The sequence below is a fragment of the Mesoplodon mirus genome (assembly GCF_964341445.2).
Source record: "Mesoplodon mirus genome assembly, chromosome: 4".
NCBI classification, from domain to species: Eukaryota; Metazoa; Chordata; class Mammalia; order Artiodactyla; family Ziphiidae; genus Mesoplodon; species Mesoplodon mirus.
The window spans coordinates 102,099,402-102,117,848 of record NC_138979.1 but is presented as its reverse complement, the minus strand read 5'-3'; the positions used below and the strand labels follow the sequence as shown (position 1 = coordinate 102,117,848).

The 18,447-nt window shown below is 40.1% G+C and overlaps 1 protein-coding gene across 13 annotated transcripts in view; it reads right to left on the bottom strand.

Moving 5' to 3' along the window:
- The window catches only part of PPIP5K1 (diphosphoinositol pentakisphosphate kinase 1), a 49,842-nt gene that overhangs the window by 6,251 nt on the left and 25,144 nt on the right, over positions 1-18,447 (bottom strand). For all 13 annotated transcript variants that reach the window (XM_082619858.1, XM_082619852.1, XM_082619860.1 and 10 more), the window contains one exon: positions 15,399-15,536. In XM_082619858.1, the coding sequence (XP_082475984.1) occupies positions 15,399-15,536 (138 nt within the window). The remainder of the gene's footprint in view (positions 1-15,398; positions 15,537-18,447) is intronic.

The following is an 18,447-nucleotide window of genomic DNA, read 5'->3' as shown; positions in this document are numbered from 1 at the left end:
TGCATTCCATTTTATTATGTCTCCAAAGTCTCTTTTAACACATTTTTGACTGGAGATGTATTATGGCCACAGGTGATAGTTTCTGCAAAAATCCCCCAGTCAATAATGTGTTACCTAGAATCGAGCTCCCCCCTATTTTTTTTATACTGACTTTTTTAAAAAAATAAATTTATTTATTTGTATTTTATTTATTTATTTTTGGCTGCGTTGGGTCTTCATTGCTGCTTGCGGGCTTTCTCTAGTTGCGGTGAACAGGGGCTACTCTTCGTTGCGGTGCGTGGGCTTCTCATTGTGGTGGCTTCTCCTGTTGTGGAGCATGGGCTCTAGGTGTGCAGGCTTCAGTAGTTGTGGCACATGGGCTCAGTAGTTGTGGCTTGCGGGCTCTAGAGCACAGGCTCAGAAGTTGTGGCGCGTGGGCTTAGTTGCTCCATGGTGTGTGGATCTTCCTGGACTAGGGATCGAACTTGTGTCCCCTACATTGGCAGGCGGATTCTTAACCACTGTGCCACCAGGGAAGTCCCTCATAGTGACTTTTTGAAAAGAACAAGCCAGCTGTCTCACAGAATGTCACATTCCACACTCTGGATTTGTCTGATTGCTTCCTCACAGAAACATTTAACTTGTTTCACTATCCCTTGTACTTCCTATAAACTGACAGATACAAAAGGCTTGATTCAATGATTCAGGTGTTTTCGCTTTTTTTGGTTTGTTTTTTTGTGGTACACAGGCCTCTCACTGTTGTGGCCTCTCCCGTTGTGGAGCACAGGCTCCGGACGCACAGGCTCAGCGGCCATGGCTCACGGGCCCAGCTGCTCCGTGGCATGTGGGATCCTCCCGGACCGGGGCATGAACCTGTGTCCCTTGCATCCGCAGGCGGACTCTCAACCACTGCGCCACCACGGAAGCCCTCTTGTTTGTTTTTAATTTTTTATTTTTGGCTGCGTTGGGTCTTTGTTGCTGCACAAATGCTTTCTCTAGTTGTGGCGAGTGGGGGCTAGTCTTCGTTGCAGTGCATGTGCTTCTCATTGCAGTGGCTTCTCTTGTTGTGGAGCACGGGCTCTAGGAGCGTGGGCTTCAGTAGTTGTGGCATGCGGGCTCTGTAGTTGTGACTCACGGGCTCTAGAGCTCAGGCTCAGTAGTTGTGGTGCACGGGCTTAGTTGCTCCACGGCATGGGGGAACTTCCCGGACCAGGAATTGAACCCGTGTCTCCTGCATTGGCAGGCAGACTCTTAACCACTGCACCACCAGGGAAGTCCAATTGAGGTGTTTTTCTTTTTCTTTTTCTTTTTTTTAGTGTAAAAACAAATGCTTACATTTTTTTTTTTAGGTTTTGATAATTTTTTAAAAATTGAAGTATAGTTGATTTATAATGTTAGTTTCAGGTGTATGGCAAAGTGATTCAGTTATGTGTATATATATTCTTTTTCAGATTTGTCTCCACTATATGTTATTACAAGATATTGAATATAGTTACCTGTGCTATACAGTAGGTCCTTGTTGGCTATCTATTTTATATGTAGTAGTGTGTATATGTTAATCCCAAATTCCTAATTTATCCCTCTCCCCCCTTTCCCCTTTGGTAACCATAAATTTGTTTTCCATGGCTATGAGTCTATTTCTGTTTTATAAATAAGTTCATTTGTATCATATTTTAGATTCAAAATATAAGTGATATCATATGATATTTATCTTTGTCTGACTTACTTCACTTAGTATGATAATCTCTAGGTCCATCCATGTTGCTGCAAATGGCATTATTTATTCTTTTTTATGGCTGAGTAGTATTCCATTGTATATAGGTACCACATCTTCTTTATCCATTTATCTGTCAATCAACATTTAGGTTGCTTCCATGTCTTGGCTACTGTAAATAGTGCTGCTATGAACATTGGGGTGCATGTGTCTTTTCAAATTACAGTTTTCTCTGGATATATGACCAGGAGTGGGATTGCTAGATCATGTGGTAGCTCTAATTTTAGTTTTTTAAGGAGCCTCCATACTGTTCTCCATAGTGGCTGCACCAGTTTGCATTCCCACCAACAGTGTAGGGCTCCCTTTACTCCACACCCTCTCTAGCATTTATCGTTTGTAGAGTTTTTGATGATGGCCATTCTGACTGGTTCAATGATTCAGTTTAAATAACTTTGGGACTTCCCTGGTGGTGCAGTAGTTAAGAATCCAATGCAGGGGACACAGGTTCGATACCTGGTCTGGGAAGATCTCACGTCGCGGAGCAACTAAGCCTGTGTGCCAGAACTACTGAAGCCTGCATGCTCTAGAGCCCGCAAGCCACAACTACTGAGCCACGTGCTGCAACTACTGAAGCCCACGCACCTACAGCCCGTACTCCACAACAGAAGACACCGCAATGAGAAGCCTGAGCACCACAGCGGAGTAGCCCCCACTTGTGGCAACTAGAGAAAGCCCGTGCGCAGCAATGAAAACCCAACACAGCCAAAAATAATAATAATAAATAAATAAATAAATAAATAACTTTGGCAAGAATACTTCAAGAGGTGATCCTGTGTACTTTATATTGCATCATATTGGAGGAACATAATGTCTCATTATCCCACTAAGGCTAAATTTACTAACAAAGTTAAAGTGGGGCCCATGAGATCTCACCATTGTAAAGTTTTCCCCTTCTGATTAGAGGTAATCCTTTGGCACTGTGGAACCTGATCAACATTTCACCTAATTGTGTTAGTATCCATTGATGATCCTTAATTACTTTATTAGGAGTGTCAAGTGGTGATTTTCTAATTCTATTAATTCTGTATTTATTAGTTGGCATATTTTCTGTAAAGCAGAGCTTTCTCTCTTCAACTGGGGCCATTTGATTACATTAAACTGCAGTTCTTACTGAAAAGGAGGGATACGTGTTTATTTCCCTTTAATTAGTTTTCAGAAGAAAGAGTTGGTGAAAAGTATTCATCAATAGTGACAGATGATTATTATTTTATTTTATTTTTGTTCCTTTTTTTGTAAGATTATGAGCTTGTAGATGTTTACATGTTCAGTGCACTTTAATCAATTACAATAAATTACTCTTTTTAATGCTAAAATATTCCAATTCTGGTCAGTGGGAGCCTCTTCAGGCTTGATTGCTTCCTTGCTTCTGTTACAACATGCCTCAGGATCACCTTGTGCTTTCCTTGCCCTAGATTATGCATCCTCAATAAAATTGGTTCTTGGTGAAAGTGAAAAAACTTAGATATTCCACTGGTTTGTGGTCCATCAAATGGCTACAATACATAAACAGTCATATTGGAGGAAAAAAGTCTAAAAAGGCTCTGTAGCAGGGGGTGTGATTTTAGTAAAAAAAAAAAAAAAAGAAGAAGAAGGTTAAAAAACATGGGCCTAGACCAGGAATCCAACCATGGAATCCTGGTTGCTTTTAGTGGGGAATGATATGTAGAGACCAAAATCTAGGTGCCAAGGGAGCTCACTGATACTCTTCCTAATGCATGATATTAGAAAAAGCGTTAAAAAATGGAAATCATATTGATATTTTCAATTCAAATTTAACATTACAGCACTTTAAAAATCTTCTGAATTTATATTTGTATCTAATTTATCTTACTTTGAGAATTATTATTCCTAATAACAGAAACATAATTACTTATTTGCATTACTCTATTATATGTGTGTGTGCATATGACACATACGTTTCATAATAGTATCAATATCACTACTAACAATTAAACCACTGAATGAGGATTAAAATTATTTTATATTTCTTTTTGTTCCACTAAATAATTTACAGTCAAAGTACAGTATTCCAAAGTTATTTGAAAAATTATTTTCCCTGTGTGATTCTGTTACTATTTTGATATAAAGCTAGGGTAATTTCTTTCCTTTTTTTTTTTCCAATTTTAGGATTTGCTTCTTTTGATTTAGTCTTATATTTTGAAAAACATTTATAGGTTCACAAGTCAAAGGTTTATAAAAAGGCATATTCAGAGGGAGTTGCTTTTTCTTCGTGCCCTTCAGCCCCGTTCCTATTGCTCTCCGGTGGTAAACATTTTTATTAGTTTCTGGTGTTTACTTTTATCATTTCTTTTTGCAAATATGTATATGTTCCCCTTATTTCCCCTCCTTATAGAATAGGTAACATACTATCAACACTATTCTGCACCTTTTTTTTTTCCACTTAACAATATATCCTGGAGATAACTTCATATCAAAACACAGACCTTCCTCATTAGTTTTAACAGATGCATAGTACTCATTTGAGTGGACATACCACTGTTTATTCAACCACTCTTGTTCTGAAGAACTTTTGTGTTGTTTCCAAAAATAATAAATAAACAACATAAATTATGTCACAATAACTGTATACAAATGTTATTTCAACTTTGTGTACAGTAGCTTCAGAATAGATTCCTAAAATTGTATTATTAGATAAGAGAGTAACTGTATCTGTAATTCTCTGAGATATTACAAAGTTTACTACCTTCATAGGGGTTGTACCATTTTGCACTCCCACCAACAGTGTATGGAACTGCCTCTCTCGTTTTAGACTTGTCAAGAGAATGTGTTATCAAACTTTTGGATTTTTTACAATCTAATAGGTGAGATACGATATCTCAGTGTAGTTTTATTTATTTATTTTTAATTTTTTGTTATAATTTATTTATTTATTTATTTTTGGCTGTGTTGGGTCTTCATTGCTGCATGCGGGCTTTCTCCAGTTGCGGCAAGTGGGGGCTACTCTTCGTGGTGGTGTGCGGGCTTCTCACTGTGGTGGCTTCTCTAGTTGTGGAGCATGGGCTCTAGGTTCGCATGGGCTTCAGTAGTTGTGGCACGCGGCCTCAGTAGTTGTGGCTCATGGGGTCTAGAGCACAGGCTCAGTGGTGGCGCACGGGCTTAGTTGCTCTGTGGCATGTGGGATCTTCCCAGACCAGGGATTGAACCCATGTCCCCTGCATTGGCAGGTGGATTCTTAACCACTGCATCACCAGGGAAGTCCCTCAGTGTAGTTTTAATTTGCATATTTCTTATGATCGAGGTTGAGCATCATTTCACATGTGTAACAGCCACCTGTATTTCTTTCTTTGTAAACTATCCTTTTTCAAAAATCACACTTTTGGTCTTTTCCTTTCTGATATGTAAAAGGTCTCTGTATTTTAGGATGATTAAGCCTATATGTGATATAAATTGCAGAAAAAATTTTTCTTTGCTTATGATGTTGCTATTGGTTTTGCAACATATAAAAAATGTTTATATGGCTTAGTTTATCAATCTTTTCCTATTGTTTCCCAAATTTGAGTTTGAGTCAGAATTAGGTTCTCCTTACTTTCAGGTGATAAAGGAATTTATCACCATCACCCCTGCTTACTTTTAGTAGTTGCATTGTTTATTTTTTAAATTATTATTATTATTGAAGGGAAAGCCATATAACATAAAGCTAACCATCTTAAAGTGTATAATACTGTGGCATTTAGCACACCAACAATGTTGTGCAACTGCCACCTTATCTAGTTCCAAAACATTTTCATCACCCCAGAAGAAAACCCCATATCCATTAAGAAGTCACTCCTCATTCTACCCTACCTTCAACCCCTGGAAACCACCAATTTGCTTTCTGTCTCTATTCTAGTTCTTTCATATAAATGGAATCATACAATATGTGACTTTTTCTGTCTGGTTTCTTTCACTTGCCATGTTTTTGAGGTTCATCCATATATTAACATATATCAGTACTTCATTCCTTTTTATAGTTCAGTAACATTCTATTGTATGTATATACCACATTCTGTTTACCTATTCACGTACATTTCAGTTGTTTCCACCTTTTGACTATTGTGAATAGTGTCACCATAAACTTCTGTGTGTAAATATTTGTTAGAGTACCTGTTTTCATTTCTTTTGAATATATACCTGGGAGTGGAATTGCTGGGTCAGATAGTAACTCTATATTTAACTTTTTGAGGAATTGTCAAACTGTTTTCCACCGGGGCTGCACCATTTTACATTTCCCCCAGCAATGTACAAAAATTCTAATTTGTTCATGCCATTACTAACACTTTTCTGCTCGCTCTTTCTCTCTCTTTTTAAATTATAGCCATCCTAGTGGGTGTGAAGTGGTACCTCATTGTGGCTTTGATTTGCATATCCCTGATGGTTACTGAGGGTGAGCATTATTTCATGTGCTTCTTGCCTATCTGTATATCTTCTTTGAAGAAGTGTCTATTTAAGTCCTTTGCTCACTTTTAAGTTGGGTTGTTTGTCTTTTTGTTGTTGAATTGTTATATTATGGACCTTTATCAGATATATGATTTGCAAATATTTTCTCCCTTTCTATAGGCTGTCTTTTCACTTTCTTTAATGTTCTTTGATGCACAAAAAGTTTAAATTTTGGTGAAGTCCAATTTATCTATTTTTTTTCCTTTTGTTGCTTGTGCTTTTGGTCTAAGAATTCATCAGCCAACTCCTTAGGTCATGAAGATTTATCTTATGTCTTGTAAGAGTTGTACAGTTTTAGCTCTTATATTTAGGCCATTGATCCATTTTGAGTTAACTTTTGTACGTGGTATGAGGTGTGTGGGGGGGTCCATCTTCATTCTTTTGCATGTGGGTATCCAGTTGTTCTAGCACCATTTACTGAAGAGACAATTCTTTCCCCATTAAATGGTCTTAGCAACATTGTTGAAAATCAACTGGCCATGGAAGTATGGGTTTATTTTTGGACTATTGATTCTATTCCATTGGTCTATATCTTTATCCTATGGCAATCCCACACTGTTTGGATTACTGTAGTTTTGTAGTAAGTTTTAAAATCAGAAGATGTGAGTCCTCCAACTTTTTCTTTTTCAAGATTATTTTGACTATTCAGGTCCTTTTGCAATCCCATATAAACTTGAGGGCCAGCTTTTCCTTTTCTACAAAACAGTGCATTGGAATTCCAATAGGGATTGCATTAATCCAGAGATCTCTTTGGGGAGTACTGTCATCCTAAAAATGTTATGTATTCTACATGAACATGGAATGTCTTACCATTTATTTAGGTCTTCTTTAATTTATTTCAGCAATGTTTTACAGTTTTCAGTGTACAAGTCTTTAAACTTCTTGGTTAAATTTTGCTCCCAGGTATTTTATTCTTTTGGATGCTATTATAAATGGTATTGTTTTCTTAATTTCCTCTTTGGATTGTTCATTGCTGGTGTATAGAAACACAACTGATTTTTGTGAGTTGATCTTGTACCCTGAAACACTGCTGAATTTGTTTATTAGTTCTGGTAGTTCTTTTGAGGTTTCTTTTCCATTTTCTCTATATAGGATTATGTCCTCTGTGAATAGCGACAGTTTTACTTCTTCCTTTCCGATTTAGGTCCTTTTTTTTTTTTGCCTAACTGCTCTCCCTAAAACTTCCAGTACAATACTGGATAGCAGTGGTGAAAGTGGGCATCCTTGTCTTGCTCCTGATCTTACGGGGAAATCTTTCAGTTTTTCACCATTGAGTATGATTTGTGTTGTGTTTTTGTTTTTGTTTTTTAATATGTATTTATTTATTTGGCTACACCAGGTCTTAGTTGCAGCACACAGGATCTTCGCTGCCTCATGTGGGATCTTTTTTGTTTTTTTGTTTTTTTTGCATCTTTATTGAAGTATAATTGCTTTACAATGGTGTGTTAGTTTCTGCTTTATAACAAAGTCACGTGGGATCTTTGATGTGGCATGTGGGATCTTTGGTTGCAGCATTTGGGCTCCTTTAGTTGTGGCATGCAGGCTCCTCTAGTTGCGGTATGTGGGATCCCTGACCAGGGATCGAACCCTGGCCCCTTGCATTGTGAGCACAGAGTCTTAACCACTGGACCACCAAGGAAGTCCCTAGGGGTTGTTCATAAATGTCCTTTATAGTGTTGAGGAAGTTCCTTTCTGTTCCTAGCTCGGTGAGTGTTGGGTTTTGCCAAATGCTTTTCCACATCAAGTGACATGACTGGTTTGTTTCTCTCTTTGTTCTATTAGTGTAGTGTATTACATTGACATATTTTCTTACGTTGAATCACCCTTGCATTCCTGAGATAAATCTCACTTGATCATGGTGTATTATAATCCTTTTAATGTGTACTGTTGGATTTGGTTTGCTAATATTTTGTTGAGAATTTTTGGCGGGGGGGGATTGTTGAGAATTTTTGCCTCTCTACTCATAGGGGAAATTAGTCTGTCGTTTTCTTTTTAAATAAATAAATAAATAAATAAATAAATTTATTTATTTATTTATGGCTGTGTTGTGTCTTCGTTGCTGCGTGGGCTTTCTCTAGCTGTGGCAAGCAGGGGCTACTCTTCACTGTGGTGCACGGGCTTCTCATTACAGTGGCTTCTCTTGCTGTGGAGCATGGGCTCCAGGCATGCAGGCTTCAGTAGTTGTGGTTCATGGGCTTCAGTAGTTGTGGCTCACGGGCTTAGCTGCTCCACAACTTAGTTGCACGTGGGAATCTTCCCAGACCAGGGCTCGAACCTATGTCCCCTGCATTGGCAGGCAGATTCTTAACCACTGCACCACCAGGGAAGCCCTGTAGTTTTCCTTTCTTAGGGTGTCTTTGTCTGGCTTTGGTATCAGGGTAATGCTGACTTCATAGAAAGTGTTTCCTCCTCTTATATTTTTTGGAAGAGTGTGAGTAGGACTGGGGCTAATTATTCTTAAATGTTTGGTAGAATTCACCAGTGAAACCATCTGGTCTTGGACTTTTCTTTGTTGAGAAGTTTTTGCTACTGATTCAGTCTTTTTCCTTGTTATAGGTATGTTCAGATTTTCTATTTCTTCTTGAGTTGGTTTTTAGAGTTTGTTTCTAGGGATTGTCCTTTTCATCTATATTATCTAATTTGTTGGCATACAATTGTTCATGGTACTCTCTTACAATCCTTTTCTATTTCTGTAAGGTCAGTAGCAATGTTTGAATTGATGGCAATTAGCTTCAATAACATACAAGAACTCTGTTCCTATAAAGCTCAGTCCCCACTTTGTTATTGTCACAATTATAATATATCTTTGTACATTGTGTGCCCATTAAAACAGACATAATGATTGGTTTATTCATTTGCATGTTGTCACATATGAAACAAAAAGACAAAAAGGGGAGCTACAAACCCAAAATACAATAATGCTGGCTCTTATATTTACCAGTGTAGTTACTTTTACCAGAGTTCTTTATTTTTTTTCTTCTTTCTTTCTTTTTTTTTGAGTTCTTTATTTTTTGATATGGCTTCAATTTTCTGTTCAGTGTCATTTTAGCTGAAAACCCTCCTTTTAGCATTTCTTGTAGGGCAGATCTACTACTGACAAAATCCCTCTGCTTAAAGATGTTACTGGAAAACTACTAGAGCTAAACAATGAATTTGGTAAAGTAGCAGGATACAAAATTAATGCACAGAAATCTCTTGAATTCCTATACACTAATGATGAAAAATCTGAAAGTGAAATTAAGAAAACACTCCCATTTACCATTGCAACAAAAAGAATAAAATACCTAGGAATAAACCTACCTAAGGAGACAAAAGATCTGTATGCAGAAAACTGTAAGACGATGATGGAAGAAATTAAAGATGATAAAAATAGATGGAGAGATATATCATGTTCTTGGATTGGAAGAATCAACATTGTGAAAATGACTATAATACCCAAAGCAATCTACAGATTCAATGCAATTGCTATCAAACTACCGCTGGCATTTTTCACAGAACTAGAACAAAAAATTTCACAATTTGTATGGAAACACAAAAGACCCCGAATAGCCAAAGCAATCTTGAGAAAGAATAACAGAGCTGGAAGAAGCAGGCTCCCTGACTTCGGGCTATACTACAAAGCTACAGTAATCAAGACAGTGTGGTACTGGCACAAAAACAGAAATATAGATCAATGGACCAGGATAGAAATCCCAGAGATAAACCCATGCACATATGGTCACCTTATCTTTGACAAAGGAGGCAAGAATATTCAATGGAGAAAAGACAGCCTCTTCAATAAGTGGTGCTGGGAAAACTGGACAGCTACATGTAAAAGAATGAAATTAGAACACTCCCTAACACCATGCACAAAAATAAACTCAAAATGGATTAAAGACCTAAATGTAAGGCCAGACACTATCAAACTCTTGGAGGAAAACACAGGCAGAACACTCTATGACACAAATCACAGCAAGATCCTTCTTTGACCCACCTCCTAGAGAAATGGAAATAAAAACAAAAATAAACAAATGGGACCTAATGAAACTTAAAAGCTTTTGCACAGCAAAGGAAACCATAAACAACACCAAAAGAGAACCCTCAGAATGGGAGAAAATATTTGCAAATGAAGCAACTGACAAAGGATTAATCTCCAAAATTTACAAGCAGCTCATGTAGCTCAATATCAAAAAAACTAACAACCCAATCCAAAAATGGGCAGAAGACCTAAACAGACATTTCTCCAAAGAAGATATACAAATTGCCAACAAACACATGAAAGAATGCTCAACATCAGTAATCCTTAGAGAAATGCAAATCAAATCTACAATGAGATATCATCTCACAACGGTCAGAATGGCTATCATCAAAAAATCTACAAACAATAAATGCTGGAGAGGGTGTGGAGAAAAGGGAACCCTCTTGCACTGTTGGTGGGAATGTAAACTGATACAGCCACTATGGAGAACAGTATGGAGGTTCCTTAAAAAACTAAAAATAGAACTACCATACAACCCAGCAATCCCACTACTGGGCATATACCCTACCCTGAGAAAACCATAATTCAAAAAGAGTCATGTACCACAATGTTCACTGCAGCTCTATGTACAATAGCCAGGACATGGAAGCAACCTAAGTGTCCGTCGACAGATGAATGGATAAAGAAGATGTGGCACATATATACAATGGAATATTACTCAGCCATAAAAAGAAACAAAATTGAGTTATTTGTAGTGAGGTGGATGGACCTAGAGACTGTCATACAGAGTGAAGTAAGTCAGAAAGAGAAAAAAATACCGTATGCTAACACATATATATGGAATCTAAATAAAAAAAAAAGTGGTCATGAAGAACCTAGGGGCAAGATGGGAATAAAGACGCAGACCTACTAGAGAATGGACTTGAGGACACGGGGAGGGGGAAGGGTAAGCTGGGACAAAGTGCAAGAGTGGCATGGACATATATACACTACTAAATGTAAAACAGATAGCTAGTGGGAAGCAGCCGCATAGCACAGGGAGATCAGCTTGGTGCTTTATGACCACCTAGAGGGGTGGGATAGGGAGGGTGGGAGGGAGGGAGACACAAGAGGGGAGAGATATGGGAATATATGTATATGTATAACTGATTCACTTTGTTATAAAGCAGAAACTAACACACCATTGTAAAGCAATAATACTCCAATAAAGATGTTTTAAAAAAATCCCTCAGCTTTTGTTTATTTGGGAATGTCTTAATTTTCCTTCATTTTTGAACCATTTCAACAGATATAGAATTCTTGGTTGACGTTTTTTTCTTTTAGCACTTTAAATATGTCACCCCACTACTTTCTGGCCTCTATGGTTTCTGATGAGTGACTTGTTAATCTATTAAATATTCCTGGTATGTGACAAGCTGCTTTTCTCTTGCTACTTTCAACATTTTCTCTTTGTCTTTTGACAATTTGATTACAATGTGTCTCAATGTAGATCTCTTTGCATTTATCCTTCTTGAAGTTTGAACTATTTGGAGACATAGATTTGTGTCTTTATCAAATTTGAGAAGTTTTCAGCTATTTTTTCTTCAAAATTTTTTTCTGCCTCTTTCTCTCTCTCTTCTCCTTCTGGGATTTCCATTATACATACAGTGGTATGTTTTATGGTGTCCCACGGTATCTTTGGCTCTGTTCACTTTTCTTCATTCTTTTTTATTTCTTCTCCTCAAACTGGATAACTTCAACAGACCTACCTTTTTTTTTTTTTGGCTGGAACACTATTTTTATTATAACATGTTTATACATCTGCAGGTAGAAGAAAAAAGTTTTTACCCTCCGTTAAACAGAATGGCTTACCCCCACCCCCACCCCACCCACATCACTTGATTATGGTTATGGTTCAACAGATGCATTTTTCAAAGGATCATTTACTCATTAAGCCTCAAAGGAATTCTGTAGCCATTCCTGGTTACTTAATAAATTCAAAATTTGTAAATGTATATTTCTTCTCTCTTTTGTTATGCTTTTACTATTCCATACTTCAAATTTACCCTTTCCCATACTGTCTTAATTAGTGAGATCCTGCTAAACACCTAGTAAATGGCCACACATAACACAGACATGTAGAGGAAAAACATACACAATGTAGAGGTTTAAAAGTTAAACAAATTAAAAAGCTAAACAATGGAAATACTATGCACCAATTTCAAAGTGTCCTCTGAGGAGGCCTGGATTCACAGACAGCCTAGGAATAGGCTGGAAGTACAGGTGGACCATTGAAACAGGGCAGCACTGTGTTCATCTGTTTTGTATACTGGCCAACTGGAGGAGGTATCTTTTGAAGAAAGGGTTCCTCAGGAAAACAGTTTGAAAACCATCACTGTGCAAACTTCAAAAAGATACGTATGTCAGCCTACGTATAGCTGCCAGCCCCTGTCTGCAGTCCTGTAGTAGGGATAGTTTTTCGTGATATACGAATAAATTCCATTTAGGGTGAGTTGTTTATCAGGAGCCATCGTAATTGCTTGTAAGATTAATTGTGCATAGGAAAAGGTGGCTTTGAATCATCCTTTGGGCTGTCTCCACCTGAAGCTTCCTTCTTATTTTCTGGCTGTGAGTTGTCGGCCATTAAATTGAGGTCAGATGGTACCACACGGCCCATTTTGTACCCTGAAAACCCTGCTCCCCAGGGGGCTGGATGGACAGGAGTTCGCAGCACTGATGGTTCCTGTGGGGGAGGGGAGGGGGCTGATGAGGTTGGCCATGGTGTCTGGAATGTTGATGGTCAGTGGGGAGATGTGAGCCTGCACGAGCTTCACCAGGGATTCGGGCACTTCCTGTTTCTCCCTCTTCTTGCTGGACAGGGCAGTGAACGTGAGTGATCTTGATGTTTGTGCTTGGGAACCTGAATGTGCACATGCGCGGCAGGTGCAGCATGGCGCCCCGTGCCTTTGGAACACACCGTCCATGCACACGCCATTCTTGCCGAGGCAGCGCAGGTAGAAGTCGTCATCCGCGTTGGGCCCGGGCTGTGCTGACGGCTCCAGGGCCGCCCCAGGATGGCCGCTGCCACCGCCGGCCGGGGGCATTAAGATCTCGCGGTGGCACTGTGAGATGAAGCTCGAGTGGCCCATGCTCACGTCCACCGAGCCCTGCAACAAGTTTCGCCCGATGGTCACTGAGCGCTTCTTCATCAGGTACTTGAACTCACGGCCCTCGAGGCGCGCCACTGCCCAGCCGCCCGGTGGGGACCTGCTGCCCCCCGGAGGCCCGCCCGCACCCAGCAGCACCACGGCCGCCGCCATGGGCCTGCGAGGGCCCGGGCCACCTTCCAACGCCACTACTGAGCTGAGGGCCAAGCTAGGCCGCTGGCCAGCAAGCAACGAGTGGCAGCGAGGGGCGGAACACGTGCAGCGCACCGGCGCCAGACCATGACTGATGGCCTTGACCTATCTTTAAGTTTGCTGATTTTTAATTCTGCCTGCTCAAACCTTCTAAGAAATCCTCCAGTAAATTTTTCATTTCTGTTATTATGCTTTTCAGCCCCAGAACTTCTGTTTGGTTCCTTTAAATACATATATATATATATATATATATATATATATATATATATATATATATATATATATAAATAAATTTATTTATTTATTTTTGGCTACATTGGGTCTTCCTTGCTGTGCCCAGGCTTTCTCTAGTTGCAGTGAGCAGGGGCTACTCTTCGTTGTGGTGTGCAGGCTTCTCATCGCGGTGGCTTCTCTTATTGTGGAGCACGGGCTCTAAGCGTGTGGGCTTCAGTAGTTGTGGCACACGGGCTGTAGAGCACAGGCTCAGTAGTTGTGGTGCACGGGCTTAGTTGCTCCGTGGCATGTGGGATCTTCCCGGACCAGGGATCGAATCTGTGTCCCCTGCATTGGCAGGTGGATTCTTAACCACTGTGCCACCAGGCAAGTCCCCGAACTCCATTTTTTTTTTTGAGTTGATCATATGGTTTTTCTTCTTCCACTTGTTGATATGCAGTAACACATTGATTGATTTGCATATATTGAAGAATCCTTGCACCTCTGGGATAAATCCCACTTGATCATGGTGTATGATCCTTTTAATGTGTTGTTGGATTCTGTTTGCTAGTATTTTGTTGAGGATTTTTGCATTTATATTCATCAGTGATATTGGTCTGTAATTTTCTTTTTGTGTAGTATCTTTGTCTGGTTTTGGTATCAGGGTGATAGTGGCCTCATAGAATGAGTTTGGGAGTGTTACTTCCTCCGAAGTTTTTTTGGAAGAGTTTGAGAAGGATGGGTGTTAGCTCTTCTCTAAATGTTTGATAGAATTCACCTGTGAAGCCATCTGGTCCTGGACTTTTGTTTGTTGGAAGATTTTTAATCACAGTTTCAATTTCATTAGTTGTGATTGGTCTGTTTATATTTTCTATTTCTTCCTGGTTCAGTCTTGGAAGGTTATACCTTCCTAAGAATTTGTCCATTTCTTCCAGGTTGTCCATTTTATTGGCGTAGAGTTGCTATAGTAGGCTCTTAGGATGCTTTGTATTTCTGCGGTTTCTGTTGTAACTTCTCCTTTTTCATTTCTAATTTTATTGATTTGAGTCCTCTCCCTCTTTTTCTTGATGAGTCTGGCTAAAGGTTTATCAGTTTTGTTTATCTTCTCAAAGAACCAGCTTTTAGTTTTATTGATCTTTGCTATTGTTTTCTTTGTTTCTGTTTCATTTATTTCTGCTCTGATCTTTATGATTTCTTTCCTTCTACTAACGTTCCAACTCCATTTCTTAAAGGCTGTCTTTCCCCTAGTATTTTGAAATGCTAACTTCAACTATTTCTGGATTTTCTACTTTGTTTGCTTGGTCTCTGTTTATTCATGTACCAATACTACACTGTTTTTATTATAGAAGTTTTATAAAATGTTTTAAAATCTGGTAGGGCCAGCATGACTTCATTGCTCTTCTTTTCAAGATTTCCTTGGCTATTCTTGCTTGTTTTTTGTTTTTTTTTTAATGACAACTTCAAAATCAATTTGTCTGACTTTAGAAAAACAGTACTATTTTTATTGAGATCACATTAAATTTATAAGTTAACTTTGGAAGGAGTGATAGTTCTATGCTTTTGAGTTAACCTATGCAGTTAAACATCTTTTCAAGTCTACTTTTTCAGAGTGCCTATCTTTTTAATTTATTACTCATGTTCTAGGAAGCATGGGAGTGCGGGCAGAGATAGTGGTACAAGATAAGAGTATTCTCCATACCTGCAGATGCCTGTGCTTGGGCATCAGTGTGGCGCTGGCAGACTCTACTCAAGAATTCACTCACTTGACGCAGGGAAAGGGCATTATGTAGTGTTTCCAGGGGGTAAATGGTAGGCACCATGGAGCACCCTTCAAATCCTGTTAGAAAAGAGATGGGCAAAGTCAATGTTATTCCTGCTGGATATACCCCAGCTGGCCAAGGAAGCATGGAGGGTCCCTGAGAACCATCAGGAGTGTCTGTGGCTTTTGGAGTGTGGGGTATCCAAGATTCTCAGGAGAGGGAACTCTTTAGAGCCCCTACAGGAGTCTATTTTTGTCACCTCCAGATTTTCTAAAAAGTCTTCCTGCTAAGGCCTCTGGGTGAATCAGATCACCTCTTATCCTACCTATGGAAAGTCTGCAATATTCCATGGAAAAATCAACAGAATCCCAATAGGGTAAGCACCTACACTCCTCTTGTACTTTCTGGGAGAAATAAAACAAAGGTCCAGAGGTAAGGGGTGAAATTGTAGGTCTAAATGAGAGGTAGGGAGGTCATGGAGCCGGGAAAAAACAGCAGATTTCAGGGATCATGTACAAGAGAACCAGATTAAGGAGGAGGGCTTGGGATCCGAGGAGGGGGTTCATGCAGATTTAGGATATGGGTAGAAAGGCTAGAATATCGGAAGCAGGAGGGCATGCAATACACATGAAGCTCAGCTCAGGAAAACCGCATGTATGAACAGGTTGGGGGATGGAAGTTCTTTCTTGGTTATTTTCATCACTTCAAAGCTTCTTTCCTCTGCTCTCACTGAAGACCCCAGACTTGCTAGTATTTCTCTATTCCTTCAGGAAAATGAGGCAAACCCCCTAGAAAAAAGAATAAATACCGATTCTCTGCTCTGAACCCAACAATTCCAATGTAGATCTACATTGTAGGGTGAAGGGTAAACCTAAATGTGTAACTCTAATCCCAGGGCCTGTTGATGAAAAAAAATATGCCCCCATTAGAGGATCAAGAAGCATACATCTCAACCACTTTTTTAGTCCCCAATATTTCCTATGCTTCCTTTATATCTCCTTAAATGGATTAAAGGTCGGCAGGACAGCAATATCTATTCAAGACACAGCCTCCTCTCTGACAATGATTAAAACCTATATAACTCAAAAGGATTATACCTGACCCATCTTCTAACCTTCGGCCCTTGTTTTCTTCAAGGATTCAGTTGAGACCTCTGTGCCTCAATTTCCCCCTGTACTCTAGTGGCAGGAGGGCAGGAGAGGTACAGTCCCCAGCTTCTCAGAACAGTTAGAAAAACATTTGGATTTGAAGATGGTGGTAGTAGAGGGTCATAGAGATAAGAATAGATTCCAGGGCAAGAGACTACTCCTGTATCGAATAGCACTGGGAATAGGTAATATTAGGAGGCAGTGAGGAAGGAGAACAGGAAGGGGAGGAGCAGCCAGCGCTACAGCTACCAGGCAGTCTGGCCCCAATCCCATCCAAGCAACTAAATGCAAGTCACATAACCTTAGAGTAAATAGGAGAAAGGAATAGGTGGGCTCTCCTGCCAAAAGTGCAAGAAGCAAAGCAGTCAGTCCCAGCCAGGGTAGTGGCAGCAGCCAGCTTAGTGGCAGGGGGTACCGTAGAGGCACTCAGGATCATCCTGGCCTGAGTGCAGCCAGTTCCGGAAGAGGCGCAGGTGGTAGGAGCACTGGTGCAGGTGATGCGCCAGCGTGGCATCCAAGGAGACTGGCCAGCCCCCTGTGCAGTCAGAGGAAAAACTGCGCAGCAACCGGACCACAGGGTGCTGGTCATCCAGCAGCTCTTGGAGGGAGTGGGGGAACCACGGCAGGAAGCACAAAGATAAAGAAAGAGAAGAGGGAGAGACAATGAGGAGGGTACTGGATGACATAAGCATTCCTGGGAGGTGGGGCCACTCAGCTCCAAGGTGAGCTAAGAGAGAAGCAGAGATGGTCAGAGCCACAGGACATCTCTTGCAGGGGAGAAGAGTATTGGCATCATGCTAAAAGAAGTCTAAAAGAAGTGAGTCTAGAAGAAGGGGCATGTGAGACCTCATCATACGGCAGGCCCTCTCCTTTCTCGTTGTGCACAATTCAGTCAGTGCTTGCAGACAGCAGTCACATCGTTCTGGATGGGGTGAGCTGGCAGTTCTGTAGCTAGGAACTCCAGTGTCCCCAATCATTCTTGGGCAAACCCTAGTTAGGGCTTGTTTCTCAAACGAATGTATTTATGAGGTTGGGATAGAGATGAAAAGATTTGAAGTCACTCAGAAAAGAGGGTCAAGAGTGGTATAGGTTATCAAGATAAAGTTTGAAGCTAAAAAAGCTCCTAAGGACTCAGGCTGGGCTCCCTGGACCAGACTCTAAGATAGCCACAGACAAGGCTTGTGTTAGGTAACTGACGTAGATTAGCGGGAAACCAGGTGTCCTTTAAAACAGCATGTAAAAAACGGAATCAATATGTGAAAATGCCAATATTGATTAATCATCCTTCATTCTTGTTCAAATACATAGACTTTTTAAAAAACGTTTGCACAAGTCTTGGGGGACATTGTACCAATTATAGAAGCCAAAAGAGATAATTTTATATTTTCTTCCCACTGCTGGTGAGTTTAACTGCACTTTGTTCAGCTAGATGAGTGGAAAAGCTTTAATACGAAACTAATTACTATCTTAGCTGGTTGGCAAACTTTGTGGATATATGCGATTCGGCTGCAAATGGTTGAAGGCAGTGGAAGGGGGTTTAAGAGGAACAGTAGGAAAAAGATCTTGGGGAAAAGGTACGGGGTCTTAACTGATAACAGGAATATGGTACAGAGAAAGTAGGATCAAGGTAGCTGAGGATGACTGCTCAGAACTCCCAGACCAGAATGGGCTCCACAGGGTGATCCCATGAGACTATGGTTTCCAGAGACCTTAGTCTGGATGTCAAGAGAGATTTCTGTACCAATGGTCACACAGTTGTATGGGTCCCTAGAAGAGAATGAGCTTGGCAAATCTGGTGGGTACACTCTGACATTCTGGATGAGGGAGAGACACAGTCTCT